Source organism: Canis lupus, chromosome 4, assembly GCF_003254725.2.
Source record: "Canis lupus dingo isolate Sandy chromosome 4, ASM325472v2, whole genome shotgun sequence".
Lineage (NCBI taxonomy): Eukaryota > Metazoa > Chordata > Mammalia > Carnivora > Canidae > Canis > Canis lupus.
This window is the reverse complement of record NC_064246.1, coordinates 2,520,004-2,540,731: the sequence shown is the minus strand read 5'-3', so window position 1 is coordinate 2,540,731 and position 20,728 is coordinate 2,520,004. Positions and strand designations below refer to the sequence as shown.

The window sequence follows — 20,728 nt, the reverse complement described above, 5'->3', positions numbered from 1 at the left end:
GTAGATCTTTCAGTGTTTGTGAAAGGGGAAGAGAAACATAGAAGGTCGCTTTGTCTACTTCATTGATTATATCTGGCTCATCCTTGCAACTTAAGCAAAACTTCACGTCTTCAAGGGAATCTTACCAACTACCAGCGGGTTAGCTTGAAGCTTGAGATACTTTTTTTTTTTTTTCTCTTGAGTAGCCTTCATCACAATTGCATATATTTAATCTCTGTCTTCCCCACTAGATGATTAATTTCATGAGTATGAGGTCATTCTCCACCCTGATCTCTGCACAGTGTTTTGACACTGAACTACATTAAATAAAGTAGGTTTTGCCCTCTTTATGTTGTAACCTTGTATTTTTGAAACTTTTTCCTTTTTTTCTTCAGTTGGAGGATCCTGCTATCAGATGGCAAATGGCTCTCTACAAAGACTTACCAAACAGGACTGAAGACACATCAGATCCGGAAAAGACCGTAGAAAGAGTATTAGATATAGCAAATGTGCTTTTTCATCTTGAGCAGGTTAGATTCTGCATTCCATTGTATTTGCCTTAACAGTATAAAAGCATTTTAAAGATGATATATGTTAATTATTAGCTGTGGGCCAAAAAACATATCTCTTCACCATCTTCATTATAAAGAATATACAATTCAGGAGTAAGCAAAATTTCCAAGCTTTTAATTTTTGTAGCAATATATAGCTAATATATTTTGGGATATTACCACCTTTGTCTTATTGTCTTTTTCTCAAAATATTTCCAAAATTACACAGATAAATAGGATTACATACCTAATTTTAAATCATTCTAACTAAAATTTCGGGAGTTACCTGACTGCATGTTCTACGTATAATTTTTTTTTATTACTGCTCATAACAACATGTCTGAGATGCTTTCATTAGCTTAATATTTGAAATTTTTTGGTCATTTGCTTCACCTTTCCTTTTATTAGAGATATTTTTTAGTTAATTTGCTCCAAGATCAGCAATAAATCACTTTTCAAGGAGAACAATGCATTGATATTGAAACTGTGTCAGATTAGTGTTTTCATATAATTTTTCAGTTGTATCCTATTTTAAACTACAAGGTTCACAATGTGTTTGATCTCCTTATCCATTACTTTGTTCAACAGTTCTTAAACAAATAATATTTGAAACATTATCCATCAGTGGCTATATTTTTGTGTGAGGAATCTTCTGGTTTAGGTAAAATATCTGCAATACAGGGACATTGTCTCTATTTCTCCTAGATCCATTCAGCAAAATGATACCAGAGTGAGGGAGCCCAGTGTTAACCCAACATTGTGATCTGTCATTGGGCCTTCATGATAGCCCTCACCTGACATGGCATGTCTCTCATTTTACAATAAACATACTAAAATGGCCTTTGTCATCTCAGAAACTTTGTCACTTAAATGTTTTGCAGAATATATTAGTGTAGCAATAACATTATTCTTTCATTCCTCTTTTACATTATCTGGTGATCTCCCATCCCTGCCTTGACCAGTTAAATAACATAAGGATATCACTTCATGTAGTATCCTTGTAATTTCCTTCTTGCTTACCTAAGTGCCCATCAAACATTAATAACTTCTTCCATGCTATGCAATTTATCACTACACCTGGTGAGATTTAACTTAGGATACCCTTAAACCACATGGCTGTCAACATGTATTTACATTGTCTAACATGACAATATTAATAATATAATAAAATTTAGGAAGCTTAATATTTCCCTAAATATTTCCATAATATCTCATGAAATATTAAATAAATACAAATTATAATTGAGCAGGTGACAAAATTTAAGTTAATGAAATTTTAAGTGACGTGTAAAGTCATACAGTTGTTTTTCCAGAATGATATACATATTTCAGAAGACTATTAAATGTCTACTTAGTGTCTACCAGAGGATTATTTCTGGCAGCAATACTCTACCATAAGGTTTTTTGTTTTGTTTTTATTTTTAATATAGAGAGGATTGGGGGAGGGGCAGAAGGAGAGGGAGAGAGAGAATCCCAAGTAGGTTCCACACTCAGCGCAGAACCTGATGCAGGGCTCGATCTCACGACTCTGAGATCATAACCTGAGCTGAAATCAAGAGTCAGATGCTTAACCAACTGAGCCACCCAGGTCCCCACACAGTAAGGTCTTAATTCTTCCTATTTTCATACACATATCCAGATTTGTTTGAATGAATTTTAGGTACGTTAAATGAAGCTTATTGAAATCTGATGATATTTAATTATATTCACATATTATATATTGATAAATATATTCAACTGTAATGAATGAAATCGTCTGTAAAGTATTGAGGTTCATTTTATGATGCAGCCATTCCCCCCATGAATGTTTATTGCACGTGCTACCATATGGCAATGTTATATTCTGCAGGTTTTGGGGATTGAATAGTGTCTCTCTACTCAAGTAGGTCATGCTGTAGTAGATCATGTGGCACATAAATATGTCATAATATAGATGTGCTAGGATCCAAAATGTGCTGAATAGACTTATAGAAGGGGTCCAGACTTAATCTAGCTGCGAAGTAGGTGATCCCTATAATCTTAAAAGAGAAATAGGAATTTTCTTGGGAAAAGTTAAGGGGTCAGATTTTAGTTAAGGTCAACTATTCTTCAACTTATTAAGAATATGAGTAAAAAGAATCAAGTATCAAAGAATAGAAAAGAGTGAAAGATGTGCCACAAGAGGCCTTCAATACCTGTATCCTAAAGTTAATTTGTCACTCAGTCATAGAGTAGCTTGTGAAGAGTATTTTCACTTGCTAAACTCAGTGCAAAAACAGTGGGTGTGTAACAGGTATTTGATTTAATTTATCTTCAGTATTAGCAACCTTTGCAGTTGTATATTTTATACTACATATCTGTTCATTCTCCCATCAGAATAACCTGATCCCTTGCAATTTCCTAATACATTCAAGCCACACTGACACATCAGCACCTCCCGGCATTTGGACAGTCAGAAGAAACCTTGCTATTCAGGGACTTTTGATGTATAATAAAATGCTCTGCCAAGTGGTAAGCTTCATGATGGCAGACACTTCTACCATGTTCACTGCTATATCTTCAATGTTTTGGTACTTCATTGTGTTTGTTGACTGTCACCCATACCGATCAGAATACTGTATTCCCACAAAAAGCTAGGCTGTACAACCTGAATCTCAAGATGGAACTCGAATGCATTGGATTTAGTTGAACATTACTACCCTTGATTCACTTAACGTGGTCATCAAGAAGAAAATTGAGGTGGCCAATTGAGGTGCAGAAAGTATTTCTTGATCCTGTGGAGGATGGACCATCACAGAAATAAGTGCTTTCCAATTATACAAGTTGCTTCATTAAAATTTCTAAATCACTATAGTCCAGACATTGTTAATGTTTTCCTCAGGCATTATGACATTCATAGTTTGACCCTTTATTGCAAAGGATAATAGACTTTAGTTTTATTTATTTATTTTTTTAGCTAACATAACATTTTTATTTCTTCCAGAAGTCTACATGTATGCGCCGGAGATATTACAGTCTGGGAAGTACAGTGTTCAATTACCTAGAGACTACTAATTAATTTAGAATTACATGTTGGGTTTTTTTTTTTCCTCTCTAATACTTACAATTAATCTCTTTTTCTCGTCTTGGAGCTCCAAACACCATTAGCTAAATAAATAGCTTGCTTGCCTCATTGACTACAACTTTGAATTCTCATTTGTCCCTCTCTAACAAATAATTACATATTTTAACATTTTTGCAAAATTAAATTCTTTACCTCACTCCTAGTATGTGTTTCCGAAGCCTTGTCATCTCCTCTCCATCCTATTGTATTAAGGAACAGTTGAATTTTCGGTTGAATTTCCTGTGTCTGCCTCTATTTGTGTAGACTGCTGCAACTCTTAAGATAAAATTGGTTTAAATGGATACATAAATAAGAATAGGTTCATTTTTTCCATAGATAGAAAACATGTTTTAGAACCATAGCCAAATTCTGAAACCATGATTTTATGTAGAATGGTTTTACAGTTCTTTGATTTTAGAGATGACACAGCTTCTTCAGGGCACACTACTAGGGAAATATTCTATTTTGTCTGAAGAAAATATGTAACATTCACAACTATTTCCAGTTTAGCATTGGGTTACTTCTAGGATGTGGGCTTTTCCATAATAATTGTAAGATACTTTTGGAATTGAAATTCCAAAAGTTTTTAATCTAAAAGGCACAGCTGCCTCGTACTATATTTTTGAGGATAGTTTGGGGTTTAAATATTTAATTCTTTTTTTTTTTTGTATCATTTTACCTCAGGTGGAGCACCCACAGAGATCGAAGAAGGCTGTATGGCACAAACTGTTATCCAAGCAGAGGAAAAGAGCAGTGGTAGCCTGTTTCCGGATGGCTCCTTTATACAACCTGCCAAGGTCAGAATTTTTTTGATGTCTGTAATAGATTTTTTTTTTTTCTGTACCAAGCAGTAGGAGTATAGCATCTATTGTAACCTAAATGCAATAGTTTGAGAGACAGATGGAAGAGAGGTCTTGGTTCTTCTGTGTTATACTTAAGTTTGTTTTGCTTTCTTGTATGTTCCCAGAGGATTGTGGTCTACATTGGGATTGTTAAGGACGTTTAAATACTGAGGAAGATCTGTTCATGTATGTAAGGCAGGGTTTGGTAATTAGGAAGGAACTCAGACTGCCTCAATTTGAATCCGGGTGTCTCAGCTGATGGCTGCATGACATTGGTAAAGTTTCTTACCTGACTATTCTAAATTCCTCATGTGTACCATTGATGAGATTTGCCTCATAGAGTTGTTGAGATTACTTAATGGGTTGAGGTATACAGAGTGCTTAGAACCAAACTTAAGAGTATTCATGTTAATTGTTTACTTTTTTTTTTTTTTTTTTTACTTCCCATCTTGGGGAGAAGAACTGACATGGAACTAGTTCATGGGAATCACATAAATGCATTTAACGGACCCTCGACCTTCTCTTAGAGCTGACGTACCTTCTAATAGAGAAATATCCTGATACATTTGAGTCTGGCTCTGTGGGCAAGGTACCAGTTCAGCCTCCTTGCGGTTTTCCTAAGAATCTGTGCTCTTCCTGCTCAGAGCTTTGTATAAACGGCATCATTTCCACGTCCCCTGGTAGACAGGACACAGCTCAGCTGCATCTCTTTTGGAATGTCTCTGACCAAACCATGCACTTACACTCCTTGCAGGTGGAATGCTTCCTCCTGTGTTTCCAGGACACTTGTACAGACCTCTAGCTGTGGGTGCGTTCCTGTAGTGTCGGGCCTGTTTGTTTCTCTAATTCCGACTTTAAGATCCTTTAAAGTCGTGTTCAATTTTATATACATATATCCTCAGTACCTAGAACACTGACTTTCAGTACATGTTTGAATAAAGTGAGTCAGGAAGTGAAACAAAACAAAGCAAAGAAACTTTGCATGCTCTCCTTTTACTAAGATTGCTGGATTCCTTGCCATGGCACATTCACTGAGTATAAAAATACATTAACTTCCCCCTCTGCCTATCTGCTGCTTTTAAATTCTCTGATTCCGTTATGATGTCACCAGTTCCTTGATAAAAAAAAATAACCTTGAATTTATAGTCCTTTTCCTTTTCTGTTCACTCCTATCCAGTCATTCTCCAAGTTCCTTCAGATTTTTGTTTTATCTGTTTCCTATCGCCACTCTTCCCTTTATGGCCACCTCTTCAGCTCCCTTGTTCATGCCCCCTCTAATCATGTTGATGGCAGCAGATTCCAAGCAAGTTTCCCCAGTGTCACAGAGTCTGCTGTTCTACTCTCTCTGACATAACCTTTTCAAAATTGTATCTCTTTTTGCAGTGGTTCTCAAACCTGGTACTTTGAGGAAACACACACAAACTCGTTTCAGAAATACCCAAGCCTCAACCTGTTGAATCAGAATTTCTCTGCGTGCTTAGCAAGTGTATTGTGTAAAAGCAGCTCAGGTGATTCTGCTGTCCCGGGAAGGATGAGCCCATCTTTTGTCATGCGTGTTTCACACACAGGACTGTATGATGATTTCTAGCAGTTCCAGGTGCATTGTCAGCTCCTCTCATTGGTTTTCCAGACCCTTCATAAACCTGTCTGACCATATGTCTCATGACTCCACTAGTATGGTTAGGCTCAGCTTTCCATCCTATGATGGCACATCTCCTTTTAACACTTCTGATATTCCCTTAGGATGATTCCTTATGGATCATGACTTTCTTTTACCCTTTCTTATGATGGACTCTTACTCATATGTCTTATCAACTTCATGATGAGTTTATTGATTCTTTTAGTCTTCAGTGCACTTTTGTTTCACGGGCAACCATTTATCTTCAGCTTTCCAGGATTTAGTCTTTGGATACATTCTCCTATTAAGTTTACATAATACATTTTGTTTTGTAATCCTCCAGGCCTGTATCTAATGTTAACTCAAACACTGAATAATTCCTTTATTAACGCTTCTATATTGTTTATCCAGAGCCACTTTATGTCATAGTAGCTACCACTTAATGACCATCTATTTATCCAATGTGCTTTACATTGTTTATCTCATTTTAAGTTTCTCAAAACTGAAGTGCAAATGGAGTTATCCTAGTTTTATCAATGGAAAAAGTGAAACCTGATAAAGTTGATAATTTGGCCAGTGTTATGAAGCTTAGAAATGGTAGCGCCAGAATTTAAATAGAAGTCAGCATGTGAATTTAAGAAGCCTTGCCTTATTCATTATGATGTATTGCCTCTCCAATCATGAGTAGGATGTTTATTTTTTTTTTTTTTAGTGTACAGAGTGTCCAGTGATAAAGCACTACTGAATACCTTTCCAATTTATTTTTAAACATTCCTTGTTTGGAATTGTGCTTATCTTTTAGGCATCGGGCTGTCAATCTCTTTCTTCAGGGATATGAAAAGTCTTGGATTGAAACAGAAGAACACTACTTTGAAGATAAATTAATAGAAGATTTAGCAGTATGTTTTAATGGGGTTGTAAGATGAAGGAGGGTTTGGGCTTGGTGAATAACATTGATATTAGCACTTAAGTCATATAAGAGAAAATATCATTGCAGCATATTCATCCTAGAAAACTTATTCTTGATTGTTATTACATTCGGTGTTGAGGGAAAATTTTATCCTTATTTCAAAGAGATCTCTTCAACATCAAAGCAATTCAGAAATTAAGCTGAATGATAGAAGTTTATTAACCAAACTTGGATGCCATTATTGTTTTAAATTCTTCCTCAAAACACCTGTAAACACCTCAGAACCAGTATAGAGCTATAAAACCTTAACCATAATGAAGTTCTTCACCAAAAATAAGTAAAGGTTAACAGAAGCCAGTGAAAAGTAATGGGTTTTTAAAAACACACAGGACAGAGGATAATAGGCTGTTATGCAAGAACAGGAAGTCATGACAAATGTTGTAGTGGGCAAGTAGATTTTTGGTCCCACCATGTTGTGCTGGTAAGAATACTCCTGTACTAAGAGCCGAGTGCTCTGGGGAGCTGTAGTCTTAATCTTTCATAAGTCCTAGACCTCTTGAAATATCTGGTGAAAGCCATGGTCTCAGGAAAATTTACAAGCATATGGTCCAGTGGTATTTTGCAGATTAGTTGGAGGCCTCATGATTCCCAAGTTAAAGATCTCTTCTCTAAAAGTTTTTTTTTTTCCAACTCACAAGTTATCAAGGAATATTGGATAAACTGATATAATTCATGAAAGCTTGACTTATATTTTAAGTGAATTCGGTTTGTCTTTAGAACCGAAACAAGCCATAGAATATTAGATATCTTATAGAAATTTACCCAGTATCTACAATATTAAACCTTAAATCCAGGAAAAAAAGACCATTTATGTAGAGAAAAGAATCAGTCTGAATGGGTAAGGCAATAGAGACATAAAAGTCATTAAACATTCAACAAACTGAAGATTAATTAATTCAACAGTCTGTAAAAATGCTTAATAATTTTCCTCATCTTAAAAGTTCTAAGAGTACAAACTTCTTCTTTTGAAGTTTAAAGTAACTAAAAATAAAAATGTGTGAGTCATTCAAGCATTAACTCATTTAGCATTCTTTATTTGTGTAGGCAAAGAAAATGTTTATTTGATAATCAGTTTTCATTGCTGTGTGAACTAAATGTTTATACTTGGAGTGACTTAGGATTTTATTGTAATTCCTTATAAATTGAGCCCACCCTAAAGCTGAAATCTCTGCCAAATACACCCTTGGTTGTGAATCTGCTTCTGAGAATAGCATTCAGAATTTTTAAATGATGTGAGTCATCCTTGCCCACAGTGTTTTTTGGTCCAATTATTAAATATCTTTTTTAAACTGCATAGTTTTGCATTGACTAGTGTAATACACACATGTGCATGCACAATGTCTATAAAACACACACGTGCATTCACGATGCCTCAAAGCACACACATGTGCATGCACGATACATCTAAAACACAAACACACACTTGCCAGATCAGGAAGAAGATGGCTTTCCTTTTAGGCATTGCTCCTGACCCTCAGCTGGAAAGTAGAAATCCAGCATTGCTCAGACTCCCTTGTGGCTAGTAGTTCTGGGCACAGGTACACTCGTGGGATGTTTGAAAGATGAAGGTGGCATGAAGACATTTCTTGCCACCCTAGGACCATGCCTGCTCATATTACTTCTGGGTTTGTATGCATGTTTCATCTAATGTGAAATTTTATGGATTTGGCTTTTTGTAGAAGCCTGGAGCCGACCCTCCAGAAGAAGAGGAAAGCACGAAGAGAGTTGATCCCCTCCATCAACTCATCCTTCTGTTTAGTCGAACAGCTTTAACAGAGAAATGGTATGGTTGGGAGTGTTCATGTGAGCATAGGAAGAACAGATAAAGAAACCCATGTCTGAATATCTTGTGTTTCACACATTCATGTTGCAGTTTCATCTTGTTTTTGTTAGGAGAGAGAATTTTCTGCAATAGGACCAGTCTGCCATACGTGTGTGGACCAATATTCGTTCCAGTTCAGGCTTTAATATCTACCAGTTTTATGTAACAACTTTGTCATTTGCTGTTGATCCTGAATCTAATGAAATGTTTTTTTTTTCTTTATCACAAATGGCCTTTATAAAATAAAACAAGAGCCCAAAGCAAATTCCAGTATGAAAAAACGTGTGGAGGCCGATGGTGACCCAAAATTTCCTGAGTAGATTGTGTTTCCATTGTGCAGTGGGTCTTAGGAAACCCGTAGAAGATGAGTAAGACGTCATCTCAACAGGAAGTTTCTTTGAGATCTATTTTAAAGGCATTTGCCATTTTCCATGTTTCTACAGTCTTATTTATATGAATTTACCAAAGCCACAAAGCAGAACCTCTGTGTAGTTAAATAAGCTATGCCCTCAGATGCCCAGTAACCAAATGGGCTCAGCATTTGCTCATAATAGGGAGTACTGCAGAGATTCTGTGGATGAAATCTTTCAGAGGTTAAAGAACATTTATCTGCCTCCCTGCTGTGCAAAAGGGAGCCTTTTGCCCTAGCTTCACACTCATTCCTGCAGAAACTGGAAAATAATTTAATGATCAGTCCTATCCACATGAATCTTTTGAGAGTCTAGACAAGTTCATTTGACCTCTATGCATGCCATAATAATGCACATTTCTCCCTCTTAGCAAATGTGATCCATCCTTCTCTCACAATGTCTCTCTCTTACTATTTCCTAACTAACAAAATCATCTCATCCCTAAGCATAGAGCAACTATGTCTGGCATTGTCAGGTAATGAGGTATTTTCATAAATGGTTTTTTCTGATGGCTGAACCTTAAGACTGCTAAAATAATTTTGCAAATATGTATTTTTGGATGGAAACCTTTCTTCATGAATTAATGGTTTCCATACTTAAGAAGAAGATATTAAACATATTTCTTAATTTTTAAGAATCACAATGACTATTGTATTTTTAACAGTGTAGTAGCATAATAACTTGGGGAATCTTTCCATCAAATGTCAAATATCACTTCTGTCAAAAGCCCCTACCTCATTTAAACTTGCTTGTTTCAGCTTTTGTAATCTCAAGAGAATTAAAGTTATTACATTTGTGTGTTAAATCAATAGACCATTTATTTTGTGAGACTTGAAGGCCTCTTCTGGAAGGTAAGATGGGTCAGCTATTTTGGTCTGAGATCTTTGCTGTCTGATGCTACTATACTTTTGAATAATGACTTTGCCTATGTTTTCTGTTTATTTCATTTTAAAAAGGCATACTGTTTGAGAAATAAATGTTATTTTATACAGTGATGGCAGTTTTGCATTTGACTAGTCTCCTACTCCTACTTAAAAATTCATGTTTTCTTGTTTTGCATAGCAAACTGGAAGAAGACTTTTTATATATGGCTTATGCAGATATTATGGCAAAGGTAAGTAAGTATATCTTTATTTTAATGTTTAATTTTAAAAAGGAAAATCATGTTTTTTAAGCAGGCCCCACTCCTAGTGTAGAGCCCACTGTGGTGTTTGAGCTCATGACCCTGAGATCAAAACCCAAATTGAGATCAAGAGTCAGACACTTAACCAACCGAGCCACCCAGGCCCCTAATAAGTGTTAATATATGTCATCGTTTCTCTAATAAGAGTCAGGCCATAATCCAAGGCCAAAATATTTTTATTTTATTTTAATTTTTTAAAAAAGATTTATTTATTCATGAGAGACAGAAAGAGGCAGAGACCCAGGCAGAGGGAGAAACAGGCTCCTCACAGGGAGCCCAATGCAGGACTCAATCCCAGGACCCCGGGATCACGACCTGAGCCAAAGGCATTTGCCTTTGGTATTTCCTCAACCACGGAGCCACCCAGGCACCCCCAAGGCCAAAATATTGTTAAAGTTCAGCTTTGTCATTCAGGGCTAACTAGTTCTTTACATTTATGCTAGCCACAAACTTGATAATTGTGCTTTCCCTGTGTTTATTTCATTTGCTAATTTTGATGATTGATATCCAACTTTTTAGCAAGTAGTCTCTGGAGGTTGCCTTTCTTCATTTTGAAAATCATCTTCCCAGAAGCTAGTGCAGTCATTGAAGAAAACAGTATGTAGGCTCCTCAAAAAGTTAAACATAGAACTACCCTATTAACCAGTAATTGCGCTACTGGGTATATACCCCACAAAATACAAACATACTATTTCAGAGGGATACCTACACCCTTATGTTGAGAGCAGCATTATTTACAGTAGTCAAACTACTGGTTAACCAGTATAAGTATGGAAACAGTCCAAGTCTATCAATAGATGAATGGATAAAGAAGATATATATATATGCACACACACACACACATATGCATACACACAACGGAATATTACTCAGCCTAAAAACAATGAAATCTTGCCATCTGTAACAACAGGGATTAGCTAAAGGGTATAATGCTAGGTGAAATAAATCAGAGAAAGACATATACTATATGATTTCATTCATGTGTAGAATTTAAGAAAGAAAACAAGCAAAGGAAAAAAGAGGACAAACCAAGAAACAGACTCGTAGCTATAGAGAAGGCACTGATGGTCACCAGAGAGGAAGGGGTGAGGGATGGGTAAGACAGGTAATAGGAATGAAAGAGTACACTTATCAGATGAAAAAAATAATAAAAAATAATAAACAGATGAGTATTAGTTAAGTCAGCATTATGAAATACAAATATAGATTCACTTTACTGGCACTTCCACTAAAAATCACGCATGTGGCTGCATGGAATAGTTGAAAGAGAGGCCTAATTTTTTTTAAAGTACTCTGAATTTGTCTATTTTTTTGCAGAAAATAGTATTTTTTTAGGCTTTGCATTTACATGCATTATGGTCATCATTGCCTTCAATTTTTAACTACATGGTTAACCAGTATAAGTATTTTTAGATGTGTTCATAGGTATAGACCAAAATTTGAGTTAAAGAATTAGTTCTTTGGGGGAATGTTTTGGGGGGACAACTGCAATGACCACAAAGTCCTTTAATTAAATATGAACACACAAAGAGAGAATTTCTAAAGTGGGCCAAATAAAGACTTTGGAATTATCTTAAGTTTTCTTAATTCGAATGCTTATTTGCTATTCATATTTGATTTCCCCACTGCAGCCTCTCTTCCTCTCTCTCTCTCCCTTGCCCCCTGCCCTGCTCAAATTTTAAAATCATTTAAAAAAATAAAAAATAATAAAATAAGTAAAATAAATAAAAATCACTTCTCTTTGGTGGTAAATTCTGAAGCAAACAGCTGATGAGTAGCTCTGCACTTCTCTATTATTATATCATCTGCTCTGAATCCTTTATTTACTATTGCTCATTCTCCTTGCTTTAGCTATATCTTGAAAAAAATCATCTTGAATCTTCGTATATTTTAAGCCATACTTTATTTTGAACCTGAGATTAATATTTTTTTTTTCCTATCCATCTTTCAACTCTCTGCTTATTCTTGGACAACTCTACTTGTATCATGTATGCCACTGCTTTAAAAACTTACCAGAGAATTTCCAGTGCATTCACATTGACTGGCTGTTGCCACTGCTTTTGCCATCATCGTGGCCCCTCATGCTTGATTCCCAGAATGCCTCTTTATAATCCATTATCTCTCCTCAACAGTCTGAAGCTATTTCATCTTAATGGGATGTTTCTACCAATATGAAGAAGATAACCATGTGGAAGTATCTAGAATGATGCTATCATAAGTTAAACACTCAACAGTTTCTACTATTTTGAGTTTCTGACTGAGGAAATCTTTTTCCTCCTTCTTCTCTTACTTATTAAAATATTTAGGGTACAGATTAAGTTATGCCTATTGTTCTATCCTTTATTGGTTAAAATTATCAAATGCTAGGGTCACTTTCTTAGGAGATTTCTGTCCCTTCTAACTCATCCATTAGTTTTTAGATTTAAATGCATAGTAAAAGCTTCTGGTTTTGCTTCCTCTACATTCTGAGGAGTACCATAGTCAGAAAGGCAACTTAAAAATGTGTGAAATATACTTGTTTTGCAGAAAGAAAATTCCAGCAGATGCTGGCAAAGTGAAGTGCCCTATTTACTGCTGATGGATTTCTCATCACCAATTTTGAGTTTTGATCTGGACCCCTGAATGGTCTGAAGTACCCTCTAATTTAATTTTTTCTTTTGTTTTCTCTTCTAAATTGTCTTATTCCAGGAGCACCTGGGTGCTTAGTTAAGCGTCTGCCTTCAGCTCAGGTCATGATCCCAGGGTCCTGGGGTTCAGCCCCACATCAGGCTCCCTGCTCAGCTCAGCGGGGAAACTGCTTCTCCCTCTGCTCCTCCCCTTTCTTGTGCTCTCTCTTTCCTCTCTCTCTCTCTCTCTCCCTGTCAAATAAATAAATAAAATCTTTGCAAAATAATTCTCTTACTCCATGCTTCTGCCTCTTTGTGTATGGATTTTACTCACTTTTTCCCTCCTGGCATATGGTGTAACTCCTCCATGCCTACAATTTGTCATTTTGATGTAGAAAGCTAAATCCTGTGCTTCTAGGCCATCTACTAAAACTGCCTGTTTATTTACCATATATACTACATGGATGCAGTTTGCTGGTGAGAAACTTATCTCCTATACCTATAAATCCTTCTTCTTCCCAGTACATTAAAAAAATGCAGATCTGCTCTGGTTTTCTTGTGGCCCCATTGTATCCTCAACATATCCAATCAGTAGAAATTCAAAGTAGTTTATAGGCTGATGAATCTTGTCAGATATATACTCCAAATTGATTTAGGCTTAATAGCTTCTAAAAATCACAAATTTTAACCTCGTTAGAAGCAAATATCACTAAATTTTCATAATTTTAAAAATAGTTTATTTCAAAATAAATATTTATATTATATTATATTTATTATTATTAAATAAAAAAATAAAAATAACTCTAAAAAATATTTCTCAACTAGAGCTCTCAATCTCTAAAGGAATTCCAAAAGCAAGCATATGATATAAAATTTATAGATTAAAGCATGTCATTATAACCCAAAATGACAATTTTTCTGAATGTATTCTTCATCTCAAAACTTGTTTCTCTATTTCTGAAGATAGTGAAATTGACATAGAAGATCTTTTGAGAAAATTTAAAACTTTGCATTTTTAAAAAACTTCACATCCTTAAAAGACATTTTATATTAGTGTTCTAATTTGTTTAAAAAATAAACATGATTATTACCTGATAAAACCTCAGTGCTTCACTTCTAATTCCTAATGTAGAGGAGGGAAACAGTACATAGGTAATCTTCGTGGGCAGATAAGCTAAAATTCCTCTGTATTTAATATTAGTTGGACAATATTTATGGAGGACCACAGATTTGCCTATCAGATATGTTTTGCTCAAGTTTTCATGGGTTCTTTTTTTAAATTCCTGGTGAGGGCTGCCTGGGTGGCTCAGTTGGTTAAGCATCTGCCTTCAGCTCAGGTCATGATCTCAGAGTCCTGGGATCCTAGCCCAGCATCCAACTCCCTGCTCAGCGAGGAGCCTGCTTCTCTTTCTTTCTTTGCCTGCTGCTCCCCTGCTTGTGTTCACTTGCTGTCTCTATCAAGTAAATAAATAAAATATTTTAAAATTAAATTAAATTAAAATAAAATTCCTTGTTAACTGATGGCGTGGGAGCCAGGTGACATTAGCACATAGCAGAAAATTTCCTATACTGCTGAGTAAATGATTAACACCTTTGTTTCTCTGGGGAAACATGCTATGGAACACCTTTTCTAAACAGCAAAATCATTACAGGTCTGTGTCCCCTTTATTATCTCCTTCACAAACCATATTGTCAGTCTTATTACTCTAAAGTGGAAAGGGTGATAGTATTTGTTGAATGAACAAAAGAACGGGAAAGACCTAGAATTTATCACTGTGCAGGTAGAAGAATCGTATTTTGTGTTCTCCCTCCCATCCCCACTTCATCTCCATACTCGAAGTATTGGGAAATATTGAATTGAAACTATTTTTTTCTGATTTTTCACTTATATTTAATGACTTGTCACCATTCACTTCACTGATATACAGAGCACTTGCAGACCAGAAGAAATCCTTAAGAGTGTTGGGACAATCTAATTTTGACAAACTGTAGCTTTTTTCCTACCACAGAATGACTAGCTTCCTTTGGTCAACATGATACTTTTTATTCCCAACCATAATAGCAGTTGAGATTTATTAAATGCTTATGATTTTTCAGGCACCTGCTCCTATGTGGCAAACAATTTGTATCTATTAATTCGTATAATCCTCTCAAGAGCCCTGGTCCTCTTTTTCTTATTTCTTTCTACCTTACATATGAGGAAAGGGAGACCCAGAGAAGTAAAGAAACTTGCCTTAAGCTGAATAGCCAATAACTGGCAGCATCAGGACTCAAAGCAGGTACTCTGTGTCGTCAGGCTGTGTTCCCAATCACCACACCACTATTCTTCCTTAAATTTAGCAAGCAAAAATTTTACCTGGGGGAATTAGATAAGAATATAGGCATGGAGTGTGCCTTTATCATTTCTGGGAAAATAACTCAAAATAATGGATTAGTCAGTTTACTTATTTTTCCATAAAAGAATAATATTAGTAGCAGTTAGAATTTCATTTTCCCCCTTTGGGCCAATTACAATAAAAAATGAGCTTAAAGGATTACAAGATTCACTTTTAAACAGTGGACAGCTTTCTGTTTATTTTAATTCACAGTTATTGCAGGTATCTATATTTGTGCGTTGTAATGGCAGCATAAAATAAGAAAAAACAATGATCTTGTCTTTAAGGCTTACAGTTTGGTTTGAACATGGCAAATAAATGCATGATTAACAGGTACACATAGTATGGTAGGGATCTCATCAATATCTCCAGGCTATGCATAAAATTGGCAGTTTAGTACTTTGATTTTGTAAAAGCACAGTATAACTTTCTTTTAGGTCCTGGGTTCATTGATCATGCCATCTATGTTTACTGTATCTAATACATCTATTTAAACAATGTCAGTGATAACTTCATACAAATGATTCAGTATTCCATGCTACATTCTTTTGTACTTTCTGCCTCAATGTATTCTAATCCTGCTGGCCTTTTTTTTTTTTTTTTTTTAATGTTTTCCATGTCTTAGAGTTGTCATGATGAGGAAGATGATGATGGTGAAGAAGAAGTGAAGAGTTTTGAAGTAAGATGGATCTTTCTAGATTTGTCTTCAATTCTACTTTGGAACATTGTTTCATAGCTTATAACTGACATTTATGTTTCTTGCTTCATGGCTTATTGCAGCTTATTGTGTCAAGGAACTGCATGTCAGAAGCTGGATGGACAAATCTGAGTCCTAACATTTGCTGAAGTTAAGACCAAGGAACATAGAATAATGAAATAATCAAAACCCATATGTTCAGAATGAGTGTCCCTGAGAACTCTCAGAGATGAGATTGCTTCAAACTGTTCTCATCTCAGTGAATATCATGATCTGAAATTTCCAATAGACATATGAGGAAAATATTTATTGAAGAGCAACATGACATCCAGTTTTTAATTAAACCCTTGGTTTGTGATTTTCTTCTGAATGGAAGAAGTCTTAAAGATTTGGCCTCTTTTGACTTCAACCCAATTAGGTCACTCATTCCCTGTACATATGTAGATGGTGGCACACAATGCCATTTGCTTGCATGAGGTAGGAGTGCATATATTCCTAGGACTATGTTCTATTTTAAGATAATTTTCTCAGATGTTCTCAGCTTTTAACTATTCCAGAAAATTAGAAATACTGCTCAGTGTTAATTAGCTAGAAGGAAAGTAAATATTATTTGCCCCATTTGTTTAGACTTTACTTTTGCTTTCTATGAAGAAAAGAGTTGTTGCTAACTACCCCTTCTCTCCGTTTCTTTTTTTTCTCTTTTTTTTTTTTTAGAATTTTCAGAAAGAAATGAAGTGGAAAAATAGATTACATTATTATTATTATTATTATTTTGTATTACATATCTGGATTTTTGAGCTAGAAGTCTGGAAATATATTAGTAACCAGCAATCATTTCTTAATTACAGTGGTCCCACCAAAAGGTACAGGTTGATGGGTGGACGTAGAGTAGTGCCCCTTCCAGGAATAATTTGGTATGGCATCTCTGCAGCATTGAAGTCAATGTGTAGAAAGTACAGAAGCTAATCTGAGAACCATCCATGACTATTGCTGAGAAAAATGCCATAAGATTAATTTCCTGTATGACACTATAATCTTTTCTAATGTGTGTGTCCTATTCTTAAATCCATCTTTATTGATAAGAAATAGAAGTAAATTAGAATGAGCTCTGAGCAGCAAATAATACTGTTTTTTTCTGAAGTGCACACCATTTATGGTCTATCAGTTGTCTTCCGAGCAATTGTTTATTGCTATTTTGCTTCTTGTCCTCATCCTTCCTTAAGGTCACAGGATCCCAACGCAGCAAGGTAAAACTATATATATGTGTGTATTTGTCTGGGTCTGAGTTTCGGTTTCTTGTGACATTTACCTTTGTTAGACCCAACATCTTGGATTCTTTTGTAATAAAAGGTCTTGCGATCTCTCTACAAGTTGGTTGCTCCCATGCAATTGGTCTCTTTGGTACCCCTTCCGTGACATGGGTTTATTCTTCTTGGAGTGTAAATGACTCATAATTTGAAATTTTATCCTACATGTGAACTCTGAGCTCATGCTGTGCTAGGTAAAAAGGGCCAGCCCTACAGCTGTTTAACTTTTAGCTAGCGACCTTTCGGGATAACATTCTGGCCTCATCCCCCCTTGTTGCTTATTTAATATGAGTCTTGTTACTCAGAAAAAGACATGATAAATGGCATCGCTGGTGATATTGGAAAGAAGTCTGCTTTCCCGTTGTGCTAGGAATCTCTCCAGTTAATAATTCGAAAGGATGTTCCATGGTGTTAATGTTGATTTCAGCATTTCATCATAGGGACAAAATGGTGATTATTTACATCTCTTAGTATTTGAAATAGCCAAGCGCTTGGAACATTTACTGAGAAAAAACATTTTGATCTAGCATAACAAAAATTTTTCTTTGATATGAACCTTGTTAAGCTCACATTTTATTTTCATGAGACTAATTCATAGGAAAATTGATCAGAACATCCCAGGGAAAAAAATCCATTATGGCTTTAGTTTAAAAAAAATAAGCTGTTAAAATTAATTTAGAATGTCATGAAGAAATCTCTTTAGAAGAAACAAATGATAATATTTTAACTCACTGTTATATTTGGAGGAATATATCAGTATAATCCTTATAAATTTAAAAATTTGAATTCATATAGCTATCAGATATAGCTCTAGTTGGATGGCTATAATAGTTAATGGCATATAATAGACAAAACAGTAATATATTCTGAGCTTAAATAGTAGGAAATAATGAGTGTGATATTCACTTGGAATTTATGCTTTCATCACTACTTACCTCAAGTAGAATTCTTGTGGCTTGAAAACATGAAGGGACCTCCTAACAATAACCAAAGATTTGCTGTCCTAGCACCAAAATTCATGCCTCAAGAGGGATAAGGTAGGTAAGGAAGGTCAGGATCAGAATGTATTGCTGATTAAGAAAACCATCTCCCTCTGAAAGAGGAACGCAGTGTCCAGGGGATCTAAAAGCAAATCCAGTAAATAGGGTCAAGTTTGATGACATTAGAGAAGTTCCCAATTCAGAAAAGAAGTCTAGGAGTGGCTGGTGGAATCAGCTTTTAGAGTCTAGTATTTGGGTCAGACTGAAGACAAAATCAGGTGAGGATATGGAACCAGGCTACATGCCCTGGATTTAGGAAGATGGGCAAGACATTCACACAGTGATGAAGCCTGACAATTATTCACAGGAAAGAGACTATAAACCAGCAAGTATAACTGTCTCTCCATGAAACAGGATTTTAAAGTTGCTTATGGTTGCCCCTCACTCATAAGCATAACACCATAGACAAGATTTGGAAATTTTTACTTCTTAACCAGATATTTATAAATTTATAATTTATAGTCCCCATGTGATTTGGGACTATAAATTGCTATGTATGCCTAATTTGTATGGCATGCTACTTTTCACGAATTATGTCTTCTGTGGTTAAGCAATAGGAACTCTTATCAAGTTGAGAAACAGAGATGTACAGGTACTTACCTATGAAGATAGGTATCTTATCTGAGGTTGACTCTGTGGTACCAACAATACTACTGAAAATTTGACCAGACAACTGGATTAGTACTTTCTCCTTATAGATTTAGTAATCTACCAGATTTTTATATTGCAGTATCTGCTTGTTTCACACCATTTAGAGATAGTCTAATAGTGGAATTCTTCATCTCAGTTATAATAAATCTAAAAGGTTATCTGGCAGTTTCAGTAATTCTTAAATTATGTTAAGTAAATTTTGGAATAACAAAGTGTGGAATAATTGAATTTTATTCTCATAACTGTTAAAAGTTGCTGTACTTTCTACTGAAATTCTTTATCTGTAAGTATTCCATGAAAATATGGAGAAGAGGGGATCCCTGGGTGGCTCAGTGGTTTGGCGCCTGCCTTTGGCCCAGGGCGCGATCTTGGAGTCCGGGTATCAAGTCCCACGTGGGGCTCCCGGCATGGAGCCTGCTTCTCCCTCCTTCTGTGTCTCTGCCTCTCTCTCTCTCACTGTGTGTCTATCATAAATAAATAAATCTTAAAAAAAAAAAAAAGAAAAAGAAAATATGGAGAAGAAAGTAGGCATTTTTTAAAAAGGGCATTATAATTTATTTCCATGAGGAATAAAACAAAACTTAAGAAACATGAAATGCAGGGAGTGGTGGCTGAAATGCTGGGTATTTGCCAGATCTTTTCTTATTCCATTACATGTATATTTTACTGAGATGGTTCTGATAAAACTTGCGTGATTTAACTTGGTACTTAATTCCCTGCTTCACCAATAATTTATATAAATATTCTCTTCCTATATTTATTTACAAATCTTCTTGCTTAGTTAGTTAAGTATAATATATAACTCTTTTAGATTTGGGGCTACTTCAATACTAAAACTACAGAAAAGGAGGGTTAAATCTTATAAAGAGGCCAGGAGTAACCGAAAGGGAAGAAATATTTTAGCTATTACTCAAAATCTTCATTACTATAGTTGAATGCTTTGTTTAGCTTTGAATTTTTTATAAGCCAAGTGCAAATAAAAATAACAAATTAATAATGTTGCAAGTCAAATAATTTCATTTTTATAAGCATGGTGGGTTTTTCTCACCTAGATTCACAAAGAGCTTTGGTATCAGAATAATTATATTTTTAAACTATTACTTTGTAAAATATACAGAAATATTCTGCAGATGGTTGCTTCTTCTCTAATGCTATTCTCTAAAATCTGAATGTGTGGCATTAAATATGCTAATTCAATGAAAACATTTCTGTGGAATATTAAAGTACTATAGTATAGATTTATCACTTAATAAAAACCCAGATTAGTGATGGTGGAGCTTAAGTAAGCCAGAGGAATGAAGCATTGACTTGCCTTCTAGACCATCTTTCTCAAATATTAGGGAAGTTGCATCATCCTTTGGCAAATCACCAATTTCTAATTCACAGATAAATTCTCTGCTGACTCCCTGAGGTCCTCTTATTCTCTACTGTTGATTAAAGAAAATAGCTTGTGTCTTAAATACTAATTATGCCTGTGGCAACTGGTCATTCTATAATAAAAAGCTTAAGAGAATAACTTATATTCTTTCTCAGATGGGCCTTACACATAACTAAAATGACATCATACCTGCTAAAGTATTCAGATACCCAGTTCA

At 35.3% G+C, this 20,728-nt stretch overlaps 1 protein-coding gene across 1 annotated transcript in view; it reads left to right on the top strand.

Annotated features, from left to right (window-relative positions):
• RYR2 (ryanodine receptor 2) overlaps positions 1–20,728 on the top strand; it is a 727,453-nt gene that overhangs the window by 626,397 nt on the left and 80,328 nt on the right. The window contains exons 74-81 of the mRNA XM_049108740.1: positions 375–509; positions 3,493–3,529; positions 4,298–4,409; positions 6,875–6,971; positions 8,722–8,825; positions 10,337–10,388; positions 16,064–16,117; positions 17,359–17,382. Of these exons, the coding sequence (XP_048964697.1) occupies positions 375–509; positions 3,493–3,529; positions 4,298–4,409; positions 6,875–6,971; positions 8,722–8,825; positions 10,337–10,388; positions 16,064–16,117; positions 17,359–17,382 (615 nt within the window). The remainder of the gene's footprint in view (positions 1–374; positions 510–3,492; positions 3,530–4,297; positions 4,410–6,874; positions 6,972–8,721; positions 8,826–10,336; positions 10,389–16,063; positions 16,118–17,358; positions 17,383–20,728) is intronic.